At 38.2% G+C, this 14,383-nt stretch overlaps 1 protein-coding gene across 6 annotated transcripts in view; it reads left to right on the top strand.

Moving 5' to 3' along the window:
- Positions 1-14,383, top strand: part of TSPAN12 (tetraspanin 12) — a 111,870-nt gene that overhangs the window by 84,836 nt on the left and 12,651 nt on the right. For all 6 annotated transcript variants that reach the window (XM_070616399.1, XM_070616397.1, XM_070616398.1 and 3 more), the window contains 2 exons: positions 3,262-3,369; positions 7,327-7,470. In XM_070616399.1, coding sequence (XP_070472500.1) covers positions 3,262-3,369; positions 7,327-7,470 — 252 coding nt within the window. The remainder of the gene's footprint in view (positions 1-3,261; positions 3,370-7,326; positions 7,471-14,383) is intronic.

Raw genomic sequence — 14,383 nt, 5'->3', positions numbered from 1 at the left:
CTGCTGACTGCAATTTGCATGGAAACGGCACTTTGGGACTGCCACGCATCTGAATGCTTCTGAAAACACTCATGCTTCCAATGCATGACAACTCTCAGGAAGAAGACAGACTTTATGATTATTTTTTTCTCTATTAAAAATTGAAAAGTCAGAGCAGGTTTTAACTAGTTTAATATAAAGTTAAGAATTTCTGGGGCCGGCCCAGTGGCGCAGCGGTTAAGTTCACAGGTTCCGCTTCTTGGCGGCCCGGGGTTCACTGGTTCAGATCCCGGGTGTGGACATGGCACCGCTTGGCACACCATGCTGTGGTAGGCGTCCCACATATAAAGTAGAGGAAGATGGGCATGATGTTAGCTAGGTGCCAGGCTTCCTCAGCAAAAAGTGGAGAACTGACAGTAGTTAGCTCAGGGCTAGTCTTCCTCAAAAAAAAAAAAAAAATAGAATTTTCTTTAAAACTAAATTTCCCAATAAAATAGAAATTCTCTTGCTGTCTTTGAGAATCATATTTTCACTCCATCCTTAGAAATTTTGTTTATTAAGGGGAGAGAAAAAGTAATTGGTTCCTGGGACTCAGTTTCTGTTTTATTTATAAAGAGATAGTCTCTCTTAATTTTTTCTGTTTTCAAAAAATACGCATATCTCCTTGACATTGAAGCATTAGATAGTAGATTGTGTAATTAATTCTTGATCCCCTCCCCTCAGCTTTTGATATTCCTCTTTTTGATAATTAAAGGTTTTTTAGATATGAGTTTAATTTCTGTAGATTTTTTTTTTAAGAAGCATTTTTTTGTTTTCTTTCTTTCTTTCTTTCTTTTTTTTTTTGCTGAGGAAGATTTTCTCTGAGCTAACATTTGTGCCAGTCTTGCTCTGTTTTGTATGTGGGTCACCACCACAGGGTGGCTGCTGATGAGTGGTATAGGTCTGCACTGGGAACCGAACCCGGGCCACTAGAGTGGAGCATGCTGAACTTAACCACCAGGCCATGGGGCCAGCCCCTCTGTAGATTTTTTCAATGGTTTGTATAGTGCTCTGTCATACCAATATTTGATAAATCTCCTAGGTTATAGCAAGTTCAAAATGAATTAACTTAAGGTATTTGAAAGGGAATGCGTGGATTCTAATATAATTGGAAGAAACTTGAGCAAATGGAATGGAATTTATACTTGTTTAGACACTTTCTTCTGTTCTGTTAAGGTGTGAACTGCAAATATCTTCTTAGTATCCCAGTGGTACTAGATGGGTGCACACTGACATTTCAGTTGAGGGCAGACATCACTGTTTTGCTTGTGTAAATCTTCTCCATTAAGTCGCCAGGATAGAACAAGGACTGTTTAAAAGTGAAATGCGGAAAGTAGTCCTTTAGAAAAAAAGTTTGTCAGAAGTTTTTTTATTGCTCTTGCACTAATAGCAGTGTGAATGAAAAGTGCCATTAAAGTTTATTATCTGCCAAATTTTGCAGACCCCGGCCTTCACATAGAATGGGCTTTGTGCTCTTAGCTGTTCCATGCAAGGAGCCAGTAAATGTGTGTTTTTCTTTATCGCCAGATCGCAGTATTTTGTGCCAGAACCTCAGTGATCTCCTCTATTTCTTGCCATATTTGGTCTCACATTGATTGTGGCCATAAGGGAGAAACAATTTTTGTTTATTTTGGAAAATAAAATTAAAAATAAGACTGTTCTAATAACCAAATCAAGAGATTTGACACTGACAGTCTATTTCTTTGCTGTTTCTGTTGTTTATACATGTTCACCTCCTATTTGTTAGTCCTTCTCTAGATGCAATCTGTCAATAATATTGTTTCAGACTATATATTTCTAGAGAATTTATTTCACTTCCATTTATTTTATGCTCAAAAGGGTATGAGCTAATAATTTATGGTGAGTAGCTTGAACTTCAATTAGTTCCCTGAACTTTGTTGAAATCATATGAACACAAACTATACCCAATCAGCTCATTATTTGGAAAAAAAGTTGTGTGCCCAAGTGTTGGGGTGCTTTCTTTTATATTGTGCATTTCCAAGTAACAAAAAAGAAAATTAACAAAGGAAAAAAATGAAGAATTTCTGTGGTCAGGAACTTTTAAACTACTTCTATTGCTATTACTAGTTCTAAAAATAAGATTTCAGGGGCCAGCCTGGCAATATTGTGGTTAAGTTCACATGCTCTGCTTCGGCAGCCTGGCATTCGCAGGTTCGGATCCTGGGCACAGACCTAGCACTGCTCATCAAACCATGCGGTGGCAGGATCCCACATAAAATAGAGGAAGATTGGCAACAGATGTTAGCTCAGGGCCAGTCTTTCTCACACAAAAAAATAAATAAATAAGATTTCAAAATAATTCTAATCTTGAGTCAGCATCAAGCTTGCTCAACTGAGTCTGGTCTGTGTTACTTCATAGATCAAATGTGGATGTCTGTCCAGTTTCCCACTTACGTATTCCAAAGGTAATACCACATAAGTGGTGGGACTAGGATTTGTATGCCTCAAGTTCTCCCGTGGCACTGTAGATAAAACACCGCGTGATAATGCTGACAGGATTTCTGGCCAACCGTTGCGTTGTGTACCTGAGGCGCTGTCATGACTAAACTGTTCATTAAGGGAGATGATGCTAGGTGACTTGAGAATAGAAGCAGAAAAAACGCTTTTATTAGAGAACTATTCTCTCTAAAATTCTAGCATGTCTCCAAAATCCAATTTTGAAAAGGTATTTACAAATTTGTTCTAGAGTGAGGCTTGATTTGAGCTGAACTCTTTCCCTTCTTAATTCTTTTCCCTTTATTTTAGTACCATAATCTGCAGTCACTTCAAAGAACAACTTCATAGCATTATGACATCAAATCAAGGGGCATTTCTCTGCAGGATCATTTGGTACGAAGAGCAGTTCAGGTGTATCTAAGAGAGAGAGAGAGAGCGAGCGAGCGAGAGAGAGAGAGAGACGTAAACCACTTGTTTTGTGATTTTTTTGAGCCTGATATTGACATTAAATGATTTTGCATTTTTTGCTTGATATGAAGTACCCCCTCATTTAGTATGAAAATATACACATAGAGATTGTTCATTAAGTGTTTAGTAACCTTGAGCTTAATTTAGGCCACAAATATAAATTTAAAATAGTATTTGTCGATTGCAATACATTCCGAGTCTGTGTGAGTATGTGTATGGGTCTATGAGTGATTGTGTTTGTGAACATGTGAACGTATTTGTGTCTGACTGTGTGTGTTTGTGTATTCCAGCTGTTGATACTTTATTTTTTATCTCCAGGTTCCAGTACAGTGGTCAGACATGGTCACTTTGAAAGCCAGAATGACAAACTATGGCTTACCTAGGTACCGGTGGCTTACTCATGCTTGGAATTTTTTTCAGAGAGAAGTAAGTGCTGCATTTTCTGAGAAAGAGGGTATGGAATAAATGGCACACTTTCAAAACAAGTGTTCAAAGTTTTGGCTTTGGTCATCTTCTCTGTGCTGAAAGTTAAGCTTATGATTCAGTTACCACTGGTGTAATTGTTTATTGAGAATTGCCTTAAGTCACTCCGTGTCCTGCTTTTCTTCCCATGTCTACCATTTCCCCTTCATTTCACGATTCACATATGTTTTAAAATTTCTTAAAAGCCATTTAGCTAAGCTACTGTGAAGTTTCCCTTTTATGAGAATTCCTTGATAAATATCGAAGTTCTATTTGAATAGATAATTTTTCATGACTTTTAGAGCTATCTGTATTTTAAGCATCAGTTAAAATGTTAAAATAATGGTTCTCATTTGGAAATTAAGAGTCAATCTATCATTAAAAGCATGAGCTTTCTAGGCAGAAAGACCTTGGTTCAAATTCTGGCTCTGCTGCTTAATATTACATGAGCTGCTATAATTTATTTAATTTCCTTAAGCCTCAGTCTCCTCACCTGTAAAATGGGAATAATAAAAGTACTTAGGTCATCAGGTTGTTGAGAAGATTAAATGGGATCATAAGTTTGGTCTCATTTAGCTTCTGCTTATTAACAATAATGTTACAAAATAGAAGTGCTTTTAGCTTTTCTTACCTAACTTCAATATAGCACGATATCCAATCATCTTCTCAAACAGCGATTATCTTTAGATATTTAAAATCTGGTTACTGGAGGTTAACCATTGATCTTGCTTCAAACCAAGCTCTTCTCTCAAGCAGTTTACATGTGATTGGGGTTACATCCCCATATGACCAAGGGTATCCATTTCCTTTAATTTCATTTAGAGCTGGGCCACAAAGCATGTGAGGATCAGTGTCTTACACCATCAATATCCAGCTCTGTGCTCAGTTAGTTTGCCTTGGATACAAATGGGCAACGGTTCAAGTCCAGGATAATCTCCAAATCTGGTTCTTTTTGTTACAGTTGTTGGGATGGTGAAAATTATCATTGTAACACAGATTTCCTGTTTATTGAAATGCTTCCTGACTTTGTTTGTTTACTGTTCATTTGTACTAAAAACAACATGAAGGGAAAATAAGTGAAGCATTAGGGAATTTATAAAAGCTGTGTTCAGCTACTGTCCCGGGGAGAAGCTGCCCAGAGCTCTTTATTTTCTGGGATTTGTGATGTAGACCATGATAATCCAGGCTAAAAAACAAAGTGAGTTGTTTTCTAATGGTCCAAGAGGGGCTCCACCTAGACTATGTACAAGCATTGCAAATAATGGCACATGCATTTGTAGATTGCACAGTAAGTTCTGTCCTCCATATCATAGGCCTATTTCCCCCAAAAGGAGGTGGTGGAGACCTCTGGGGACCTGAAAGAGTTTTTAAAAACCCCTTTTATTAGTTTGCTAGGGTTGCGTGCATAATAAAATACCATGGCCTGGGTGCCTTAAACAACAGAAATTTATTGTCTCACAGTTCTGGAGGCTGGAAATCTAAGATCAAGATGCCAGCAGGGTTGCTTTCTTCTGAGGCCTCTGTCATGGGCTTGTGAATGGCCGTCTTCTCTGTGTTGTCACGTCATCTTCCCTTTGTTTGTGTCTGTGTTTAAATTTCCTCTTCTTATGACATCAGTTATACGGCATTAGGCTGTATGTGGCATAAAATAAGGACTCTTATGAACTTATTTTAATCTATTTACCTCTGTAAAGACCCTATCTGCAAATATGGTCACATTCTAGGGGTTAGAACTTCAACATGAATTTTAGGGGTGGGGGGTGACACAATTTAGCCTATAACACCCCTCTCTCAAAATCAATGGTAGAGCTGAAAGTGACCTTGTCTGGCCCCAATTTTCCTGGCTGCCCGTTCAGTGCAGTTCTCTACGTGTACCTCACTTTAGTGGACTCTCGCTTGAGCCCTAGTGATGTTTATTTAATACCTTTAAAAAAAACTGACTTGAAAAAATTTATTTATTTATTTATTTTAACATAGTGGCTGGAGTACCATATGCTCTGCCGTGCACTGGCCTGTGATCTTGGCAAGTTACTTGACCCATCAGAGCCTCAGTTTCTTCATGTGTAAAATGGCGGTGGTATTTCTAGTTTGCCACAGTGTTAGCAAGAGTGGCCCCATCTCACAAGGCAATTTTAAAGGCGGCAGGGAAACTACAAAGAGATGTAGACCACGGTGAGGTGTGGCGTAAGAATGAGTTTGCTTAAGGGAGTTTTCAGGAAGAATTTCAGAACCAACTTGGTATCTTCTGTTGACGAAGAAAAACAACTATGTGAAAAGAGAAAATATCTCAGAGACTTATTAAAATAAAAAAATGTTTGGCACTGAACATGATATGCTTAAGTTATTTGGAAAAGTCATTTCTGTGAAGCACCCCATTTCCTGACAAGGCCGGATAAATGGGATGCTCTATTGTGGATGGGGTAAGAGTGTTCCAAGAACTGTCTTTCTGTCATCAACATAGAAAAACACATGTCATTAGGAAATGAGAGAAGGAGGTTTTCCCTGAGTACGAGGATTTAAAAAGATGGACTTGGAAATGTAGTAGTTCATGATTTTTAGAAAGTAGAGTCTTTTTTACTACGTATGTTTTTTATGAATATTCAATGACATGGAAAACATGATGTCAAATTATCTGACTTAATTGTGATGGTATTTAATTGTAATTAATTAATTAATTGTAATTAATCTATAATTAATTGTTTATGGTATATTCATGGCTTTTAGAACAAGTTTATAAAAGGCAAATACTAAAAATATAAAAAAAGTTTTTCAGGAAATTTTAGTATTACTCATGACATCAATAACTTGTCTTTTATAGTACCCTTAAGATGACTTTTTTCTCTTTTGAAGTTAGATATTTAAGCAAATGAAAAAATATAAAATTGTTTTTAGTATTTTCCTTGTTTTACTCTACATGAGAAGTTCAGTACTCTTCAAAGCTGATTTTAGTTGAATTTTTAAATGGTAGGTTGTGGTATTTTATGATACAGTGTTTATCTGGACACAGGTTGATCTGTTGGGTACATAATTTGCAGAGCCAGGCATTCTTAGCCAAGTTCTGCTCAGTGACTCCCCATAGTCCTTGTTTTTGACTGTATGGGAGAGTAACTGCCTTCTCCCCAAGGGTAGAAAATTTTCATGATTAATTTTCTGAATCTAGTCTGCATATGTCCTTAAGCAGTGTTTCTAAACCTGTCCAGAGAAAGTTTTTGCTAATCCTTGTTGAAATAAGACAAAAAAGAAAAAAAAGCCATATTGTTTTTTTTTAAATCCAACTTTATTCAAGTTAAAGGCACATCCTTTCTTCTGAGATTATGGTGATAGAATGTGATAGTTTATTTCAAGACTTTCACTCAGTTGAATAAAAATTTGTTGGCAAACCTATGTTTATATTTCAAACATTTTTGGAAACTTACTGGTTAATGGGTTCAAGTTGAGTAATCTTTGTGATGTTGGCTTTTGGTGAACAAATCTTTCTATAGCGATTATGGAAACTTTTATAATTTGAATTTGTTAAGCAGTTAATTGGTAACTAGGCAATATACAAATAGGTTGATCAACTCTTCTTTAGTGACTAAAGCTTTAATGATAAATATAAGATTTCATTTGTTTGTTTTGTGAGTTTGTTTACTAATCCTGCTGCCATATGATCACTTGTAGAGGATCTTACGGCTGGAGAGTGGGACCCAGTCATGCCTGATCTGTTTTTATGTGTTATGGACATTTTTATTCAGAATTGTTCCATTATGGAGTCCTTTACTACATTTCTGTCATCAACATAGAATGTACATATATCATTAGGTGATGACAGAAGTGAGTTTAGCTCTGGGTACAAAAATTTAAGAAATCTAACGTTTAATCTCCTGTAAGTTAAGAAAATATTTTTGTAGTTTCTGAGCCTGATGAGTCGTTCTTTTGCAGTTTAAGTGCTGTGGAGTGGTATATTTCACTGACTGGTTGGAAATGACAGAGATGGACTGGCCCCCAGATTCCTGCTGTGTCAGGGAATTCCCAGGATGTTCCAAACAGGCCCACCAGGAAGATCTCAGTGACCTTTATCAAGAGGTAAGGCCATATGTGGCTAACTTATCATGGATAAAAGTTTTGTTATAATGACTTTTAAGTAAAGAATCAACAACATGCTGATGAAATTTTCCTCTTCTGTCTAAATATAAAGACCCTTAAAATTTTCCTCTGATATATGAAGAAATAGGTTAAGCTAAAAATAAATATAATAATCTGAACCTTAATCAAATTTTGACAAAGGAAATTGAGAAAGACTAGGTTTTAGAATTAATTGGATTTTAAATTTAAACTGTATTATCTAGAACCAAGGTGTTGCCACATCCAAGGAATCCTTTAAAAACGGACACGTGTGGAATGTATACCTAACTCTGGATATTTGGGAAGACAAGGTTGGGAGTTCCTGAGCAGAATGTGTTATTTCAGGGCCTCCAGATAGAGTAAAATATGTATAGGAAAAAAAGAAAATCCCACTCTTCAGAGAAAATGCTGTCCTCTACTCTTCAGTTCCCCCTGCTGGCTAATGATCAGTGATGTTAGTTTTAGTTAGCTGATTTCATGAAGTTAGGTGCTCACTGGAATTCAAATCAATCCTCATGTGCCCAAGAAAGTTGCGCCTTTGTGTTTTCCGGGAGAATTTATCAGAATCATGTTACTCCTTTGTTAGCAGAAGTTTTCCTCTTGCTTCATTGTTAGTACTGATTTTCAAACTTTGTTAGCAGTGGAATCCTATTTTCAAATTAAAATCTAGAACGACATCATCCAGTACAATAGCCAATAGCAGCATGTGGCTATTTAAATTAAAATTAAATAAAATAAAAATTTCATTTCCTCAGTTGCACCAGCCATTTTTTAAATGCTCAACAGCCGCTTGGAACTAAGAGCTCCCGTATTGGACAACGCAGACATAAGACATTTCCATCATTACAGGAAGTCTTAATCTAGAATGGAAGCTCAAGATGTAAATCAGATGGAAGGGAAGCTGCTCAGGCTGAGGGCCTGGGATCATTTCCCAAATACATCCCCCGTCAAGTACTCGGGTACCATAAAGTGCTGTTGCAAACCTCTGGCTTAACATAAAGTAACAACTTACGCTATTCATAATATAACATACACACACATACACATATATAGTATGGCCATAAAGAAAGACACTTGGAAACAAAACACATCGAGAAAACATGCATTTTTATATATTTCAAGATATAAATTTCAAGATGGTTCCATTAGGAGCTCATACATCTTTCTCTAGAAATGCTATTCTTTTTGAAAACATCTTTTAGGCTGTCTGCCAAAATCAGTTATAGAGGTGCACAAAAATCAGTTTTATTAATTTATAATGTAAATTAACTAATTTGAAAAAGATGCTGGATTACCTACACAAATGATTCATTGTATTCACGTCTTAGATCTGAGTGACGTTTTGGCTGTTAAAAAAATTCATCTCAGTGTCTAGCCTGGTGGTGTAGTGGTTAAGTTCGCATGCTCCCCTTTGGCGGCCTGGGGTTTGCAGGTTTGGATCCTGGGTGTGGACCTAGCACTGCTCATCAACCCATGCTGTGGCAGCATTCCACATAAAATAGAAGAGGATTGCCACAGATGTTAGCTCTTTGACAAGCTTCCTCAAGCAAAAAGAGGAAGACTGGCAACAGATGTTAGCTCAGGGCCAATCTTCCTCACACATGAAAAAGAAAAATTCATCTCAGAGGACAAGACTATGTCACATTTAAGGATATCCGAAATAAAGCACTTTGGGCTCTGAAGGCCTGCCACAAAGAAGAGTGGCAAGTCTTTTTTAAGAGATAAAGTATTGTATTAGTTTCCTAGGGCTGCTGTAAGAAACTACCACAAAGTAGGTGGCTTAAACGACAGATAATTATTGTCTCACAGTTCTGAAGCTGTGGATCTGAGATCAAGGTTGGTTCCTTCTGAGAGGTGTATGGGAGAATCTGTTCTATGCTCTCCCACAGCTTCTCGTGGTTGCTGGCAGTCATCGGTGCTCATTGGCTTGTAGAAGCCTCACCCCGACCTCTGCCTTCGTTTTCACGTGGCATTCTGTCTGCTTCCATCTATCTCCCAATTTCCCCTTTTCGTAAGAACACTGGTCATGTTGCACGATGTACCCAGCCTTCTACAGTACAACCTCTTCTTAATGAATTAGGTCTGCCACAACTCTGTTTCCAAATAAGACCACATTTTGAGGTCCTGGGGATTAGGACCTCAGCGTATGCATTTGAGGGGACACAGTTTGACTCATTACAAGTATTGTTGACACAATTGAATAACTCAGGTTGTTTATTTTAAAAAAGAATCAAAATACTTGTAGTTGTGCCTCACAGTACTGAGAAGCATTGTGTTTGGATGATAACATTTTAAGCATATGATTAATAAGATTCTGGCTTTGAATGAAAAGGAATATCCAAGGTATTGTCTATTGAACAAAGACTTATTGGGTCAAGGTGTCTGAGTTTCTCAGTGATCATGCTACATCTTTGTTTCTGGGTGAAAGCTGAATATTGGCTGATGTCTGCAGCAGGGCTGGTCAACTAACAAGTTCAACAAAGTCCTGTTCATTCCATAAAATAGAAAACAGTGCATAATATTTCTAAGATAATATTAAATGCAGACATAATTGTGGATATTCATATACATTCTAACTCACCACTAGGTCTTAAAAAAACAGATGATTATAATATAAAGTGTAGACAAGTGAATTGAAACCTATCAACTTTCCTAGTGTGAACTTAATCCATTTGTTAGTTAAGAGTGGCAAGTCAATATGGGAAATTATTGGGCTACACACCATGTATAATAATTTTTACCTTCTTTGGTGATTAATATTAATAACAGCATTCTAACCAATATTGATCATGAGAATGGCAAGACATGAGTCAATTTACTAGATCTTTCCACGAAGTCTGAATATGGACAAATTCACTTCAACTTTATTTAGTTGAAAAGCATTCAATTAAACATTTAATAAAATTTCTTGTTGTAAAAATACAATTCATTTTTACTAGTTTGTCTTAGATTATGTCCTCTAGTAGTATTTATAATGGGATGCTTTACTTTCAGGATGTCTATAATTGCTTGTCCCATGAATTTTAAGATCGAAGGAAGCCACACTATTATGCATGTGCAAATTGATGGCCCAGATTATTTTTAAAGTTTTTTCATATTTTCATCAAAAGACTTTGTATAGCAAGCTGGCATTGTCAATTATGAGCCGTTCTTTAGACAGACTTCCAGCAGAAATGCAGGTTCTTTATATCAGAGTAATCTGCTTTTGCATTTTACTGTTAATAACAGATGCTGATACTGGTAATGATATAGTGCATAATTATACGCATAGTTGACTTACAAAAGTGGATCACTTAGTAGTTTATGGCACAAGTACAATTAAATCCATCATTAAAAATAAGATTTAATTCCACTCTGCCCTGCAGAGCATATGTTTCCTAACAGCAGTGTGCCCAGGGATCACCCACCTGGAAGATAAGGGATCTAGAAGGAGGAACAAGTGAGGGGCGACTGGAGGTATTTGGGATATTTATTCTCATGTAGCAGTTACCAAGGGGAGATATTTTAGATGACTTCAAATATTTCAAAGTTCATCGCTGAGAACAGGAACTGGACTTACTCATTGTTGCTCCAAGGGCCAGAAGTTACAGGAAGAAAATTTTGAATCAATAGAAGGAAGACCTTGCTCATCAAAATCCGTCCAATTATGATACAGGCTCTCTTGTAAAATATGTGTTTCATCACTAAAAATATTAAAGTCAAGGTCGGATAACTATGTCATTGGTGGGCAGAATGGGTTTTTAAATTGAGTGAATCTGGACTAGATGATCTTCAAGGTCCCTTTTATCTTTCATATTCTGTAAGCTCAGAGATAAGAACTGACTTTCTTCCTGCAGTCTTTCTTCAGTAGTCTGAAATCAAGGAAATAAATCATTCTCAACCATCTGGTGGCCTGCATGATCCCTGACCCAATAATATTTTATGATGCATTTGAAACCTGTGAAAAATGCTGAAGAGAAATATAGCAACAATTGCACATTTTAGAAACATTCCCATCAGAGGTATTGTTGGATTTGGCACACAACTCCTCAAATATACATAGTGAGCTACACACTTGTATAAAAGTATGGATTTAAAAGTCACAGATGAATTGGGGCTGGCCCCATGGCCGAGTGGTTAAGTTCCCGCGCTCCGCTGCAGGCGGCCCAGTGTTTCGTTGTTTCGAATCCTGGGCGCAGATACGGCACTGCTCATCAAACCACGCTGAGGCAGCGTCCCACATGCCACAACTAGAAGGACCCACAACGAAGAATATACAACTATGTTCCAGGGGGCTTTGGGGAGAAAAAGGAAAAAAAATAAAATCTTTAAAAAAAAGTCACAGATGAAAATATCTCTGATTAAATCACAGATGAAAATATCTCTGATCGTCAATTTGGTTCCATCACATTCATTCATTCAAAACATTCTATGAGTCCCTACTGGGTTCTGGGTGCTGTTGTAAATGCTGAGGATATCGTGGAGAATGTTACAAAGAAAAATATCTCCTCTTGTGTAACTTATACTCTAGTTAGGGATATAGACGTTTAACAAGGGAAAAACAGCAATAAAAAATAATTTCAGGTGATGGTAAGCACTTTAAAGACTCTGAATAGGTAATATACTGGAAAATGGCTTTATTGGTCAAGGATCTACTTAAGATAGGATGGTTAGGAGTAGAGTCACTTAGAAGGTGACATCTGGACTGAGATCAATCCAGCCATGTGAAGATCTGTTGAAGAGGGCTTTTTTGGCCGAGGAGCTACAAATGCAAAGGCCCACCTGCAGGTGGCCTGGACCAATGATTACTGACTGCTTACCTCCCTGTTCTTTGGGATTGTTTGTGTAAGCACGCTGTGTAAATCCTAGGTGTGAGACTTGGCCTCAGCAAAACATCAGTTGGTGAAATATAGGACTAGGGTGCATCTCCTCCTTCTCTCACCTGCTGGGTTTCCCCCCATATTAGTTACTAAAGTTCTGTGTCTACACTTGATCTGGAGAAGAAAAACAGAGAGAAAAAAGCAGAAGGAAAGCTGGCAGAGGGGCCAGCATGGTGGCACAGCAGTTAAGTTCACACATTCTGCTTTGGCAGCCCGAGGTTTGCCGGTTTGGATCCCGGGTGTGGACCTATGCACCACTTGTCAGGCCGTGCTGTGGCAGGTCCCCACATATAAAATGGAGGAAGATGGGCACGGATGTTATCTCAGGGCCAGTCTTCCTCGGCAAAAAAAGAGGAGGATTGGAGGGTTGCAACAGATGTTAGCTCAGGGCTAATCTTCCTCCAAAAAAAGAAAGGAAAGCTGGCAGAGAAAAAGTCTTTGTAGTGCAAGGACTCCCAACCTCCTGCCCATGGACTTGTTCTCTTCTTGGGTGGGCTACAGGGGAGGAGTGATACGGCTGAAATTGTTTTTGATATTTTGTACGCATTTTTTCGGTGACTAGGATCCATAGTTTGCCTAAACTTTTCTTGGGGTTCCATCCTTAAAAGTGTGTAGAACCATGCTTTTAGAGAATAGCTGCAGTGGTTTCTATCTCAGATAAGAAATGAAGCATGAACCTCTCCTCAAAGAGACTGAAAGGCCGTTTGCCCTCTCTGTATGCCACCTCAAGGAAAGTAAATGGAAGTAAACAGGCCCACAACAGGCCCTGCTTCAAGTGGACCAGCTCAAAATATAAAGCAAAGGAGGACAGAGAGTCAAGTCAAATGTACCCCTGAAGACACATTTCTTTGTTTTGTAGTTAGGAGAAAGACCGCTGTTAAAAGGTATTTACTGCTTCATCAGAAAAACAGTGTTCACAGAGATTTATGTAAGGGCTGGACAGAGAGATGGGTTCCACACAGCTGTGTGTCTTTGGGATATTTTTCCTTTAGACCTTAGCTTTTATATGTTCATGTGGTGTTGGGTTTAAATATAAAATATTTGTAATAATTTTCTTTGTGACAAATAATTTTGCCCCAAACCATTCCTGCCTCTTTAGATGAGTGTTTATTTCTTCTCCAAGTAACAGAAAGCGTCTACAAACACGGAGATGGGGAAGGGCAGGGGTGTGGGTGTGAAGGGATGTGATCTTTCTCTCTGAGTCTTGCCTTGCAGGACAAAGAACCCAGACGATGACAAGTAAGTATAGGTCTCTGGCGCTTGCAGAAGGTAAATGGACATGTAGGGGTGCTCCCCCAGGTTGGAGGCGGGGGCAGCTCCTGGTGAAGCAAGTGAGATGGGTTGTTTGAGGTTTTTATTCTCTCAGTTGTGTGTTATCTGCTCTGTGAGCTGAGAGTCGTGAATTCACGCTCTCAGCCCTCGCCCTGAATGGAGGTCCTGTCCCTACACATGTCCTTTGGACTCTGCTGTCCTTGAAAAATGGTGTTTGTATTATAATCTGTGTCCAGTTTTTTTTTTTTTTATGGGCAGTATTTCAGCCCTCAACATATTTTGTTAACACTCTTCTCCAGTTAATGTCTTTGACCAAGTAGAAAGGTGAGTCAATATTATATGTCTGTTTTGACTAATAGAAAGAACTTTTATTTTGTAATTTTCACACACAACATCCTAAATGCATAAATATTTCCTCAGCACTTCTGAGCCAGAAGTAGAGACACGACAGAGTGTTGTGGATACAAAAGGACGTGGTAGGTAATGGAGTGTGGCCTTCTGGCAAGCTCTACGTAGTCGTGGGATTGGTTATTTTTCTCCCAAGTAATCCTACTCTGAAGTTACTAGTGGGATTCTTCTTAGGACCAAGTAAATTGCTATATTGGAAACAAACAAAATTAGGGGCAAGTGGTGAAAGAGAAGTCCAAGGGAGGAAGCAAGAGGTAACAGCTTAGGCCCCTGGCCAGCTACTGGCCGGTTGGTGCTAATGTAAAGTTAGTCAGGTCTGCGTAGAAACGATCCTC

The sequence above is a fragment of the Equus przewalskii genome, chromosome 4 (genome assembly GCF_037783145.1).
Source record: "Equus przewalskii isolate Varuska chromosome 4, EquPr2, whole genome shotgun sequence".
Taxonomy (NCBI): domain Eukaryota; kingdom Metazoa; phylum Chordata; class Mammalia; order Perissodactyla; family Equidae; genus Equus; species Equus przewalskii.
This window is presented reverse-complemented; position numbering and strand designations above follow the sequence as displayed.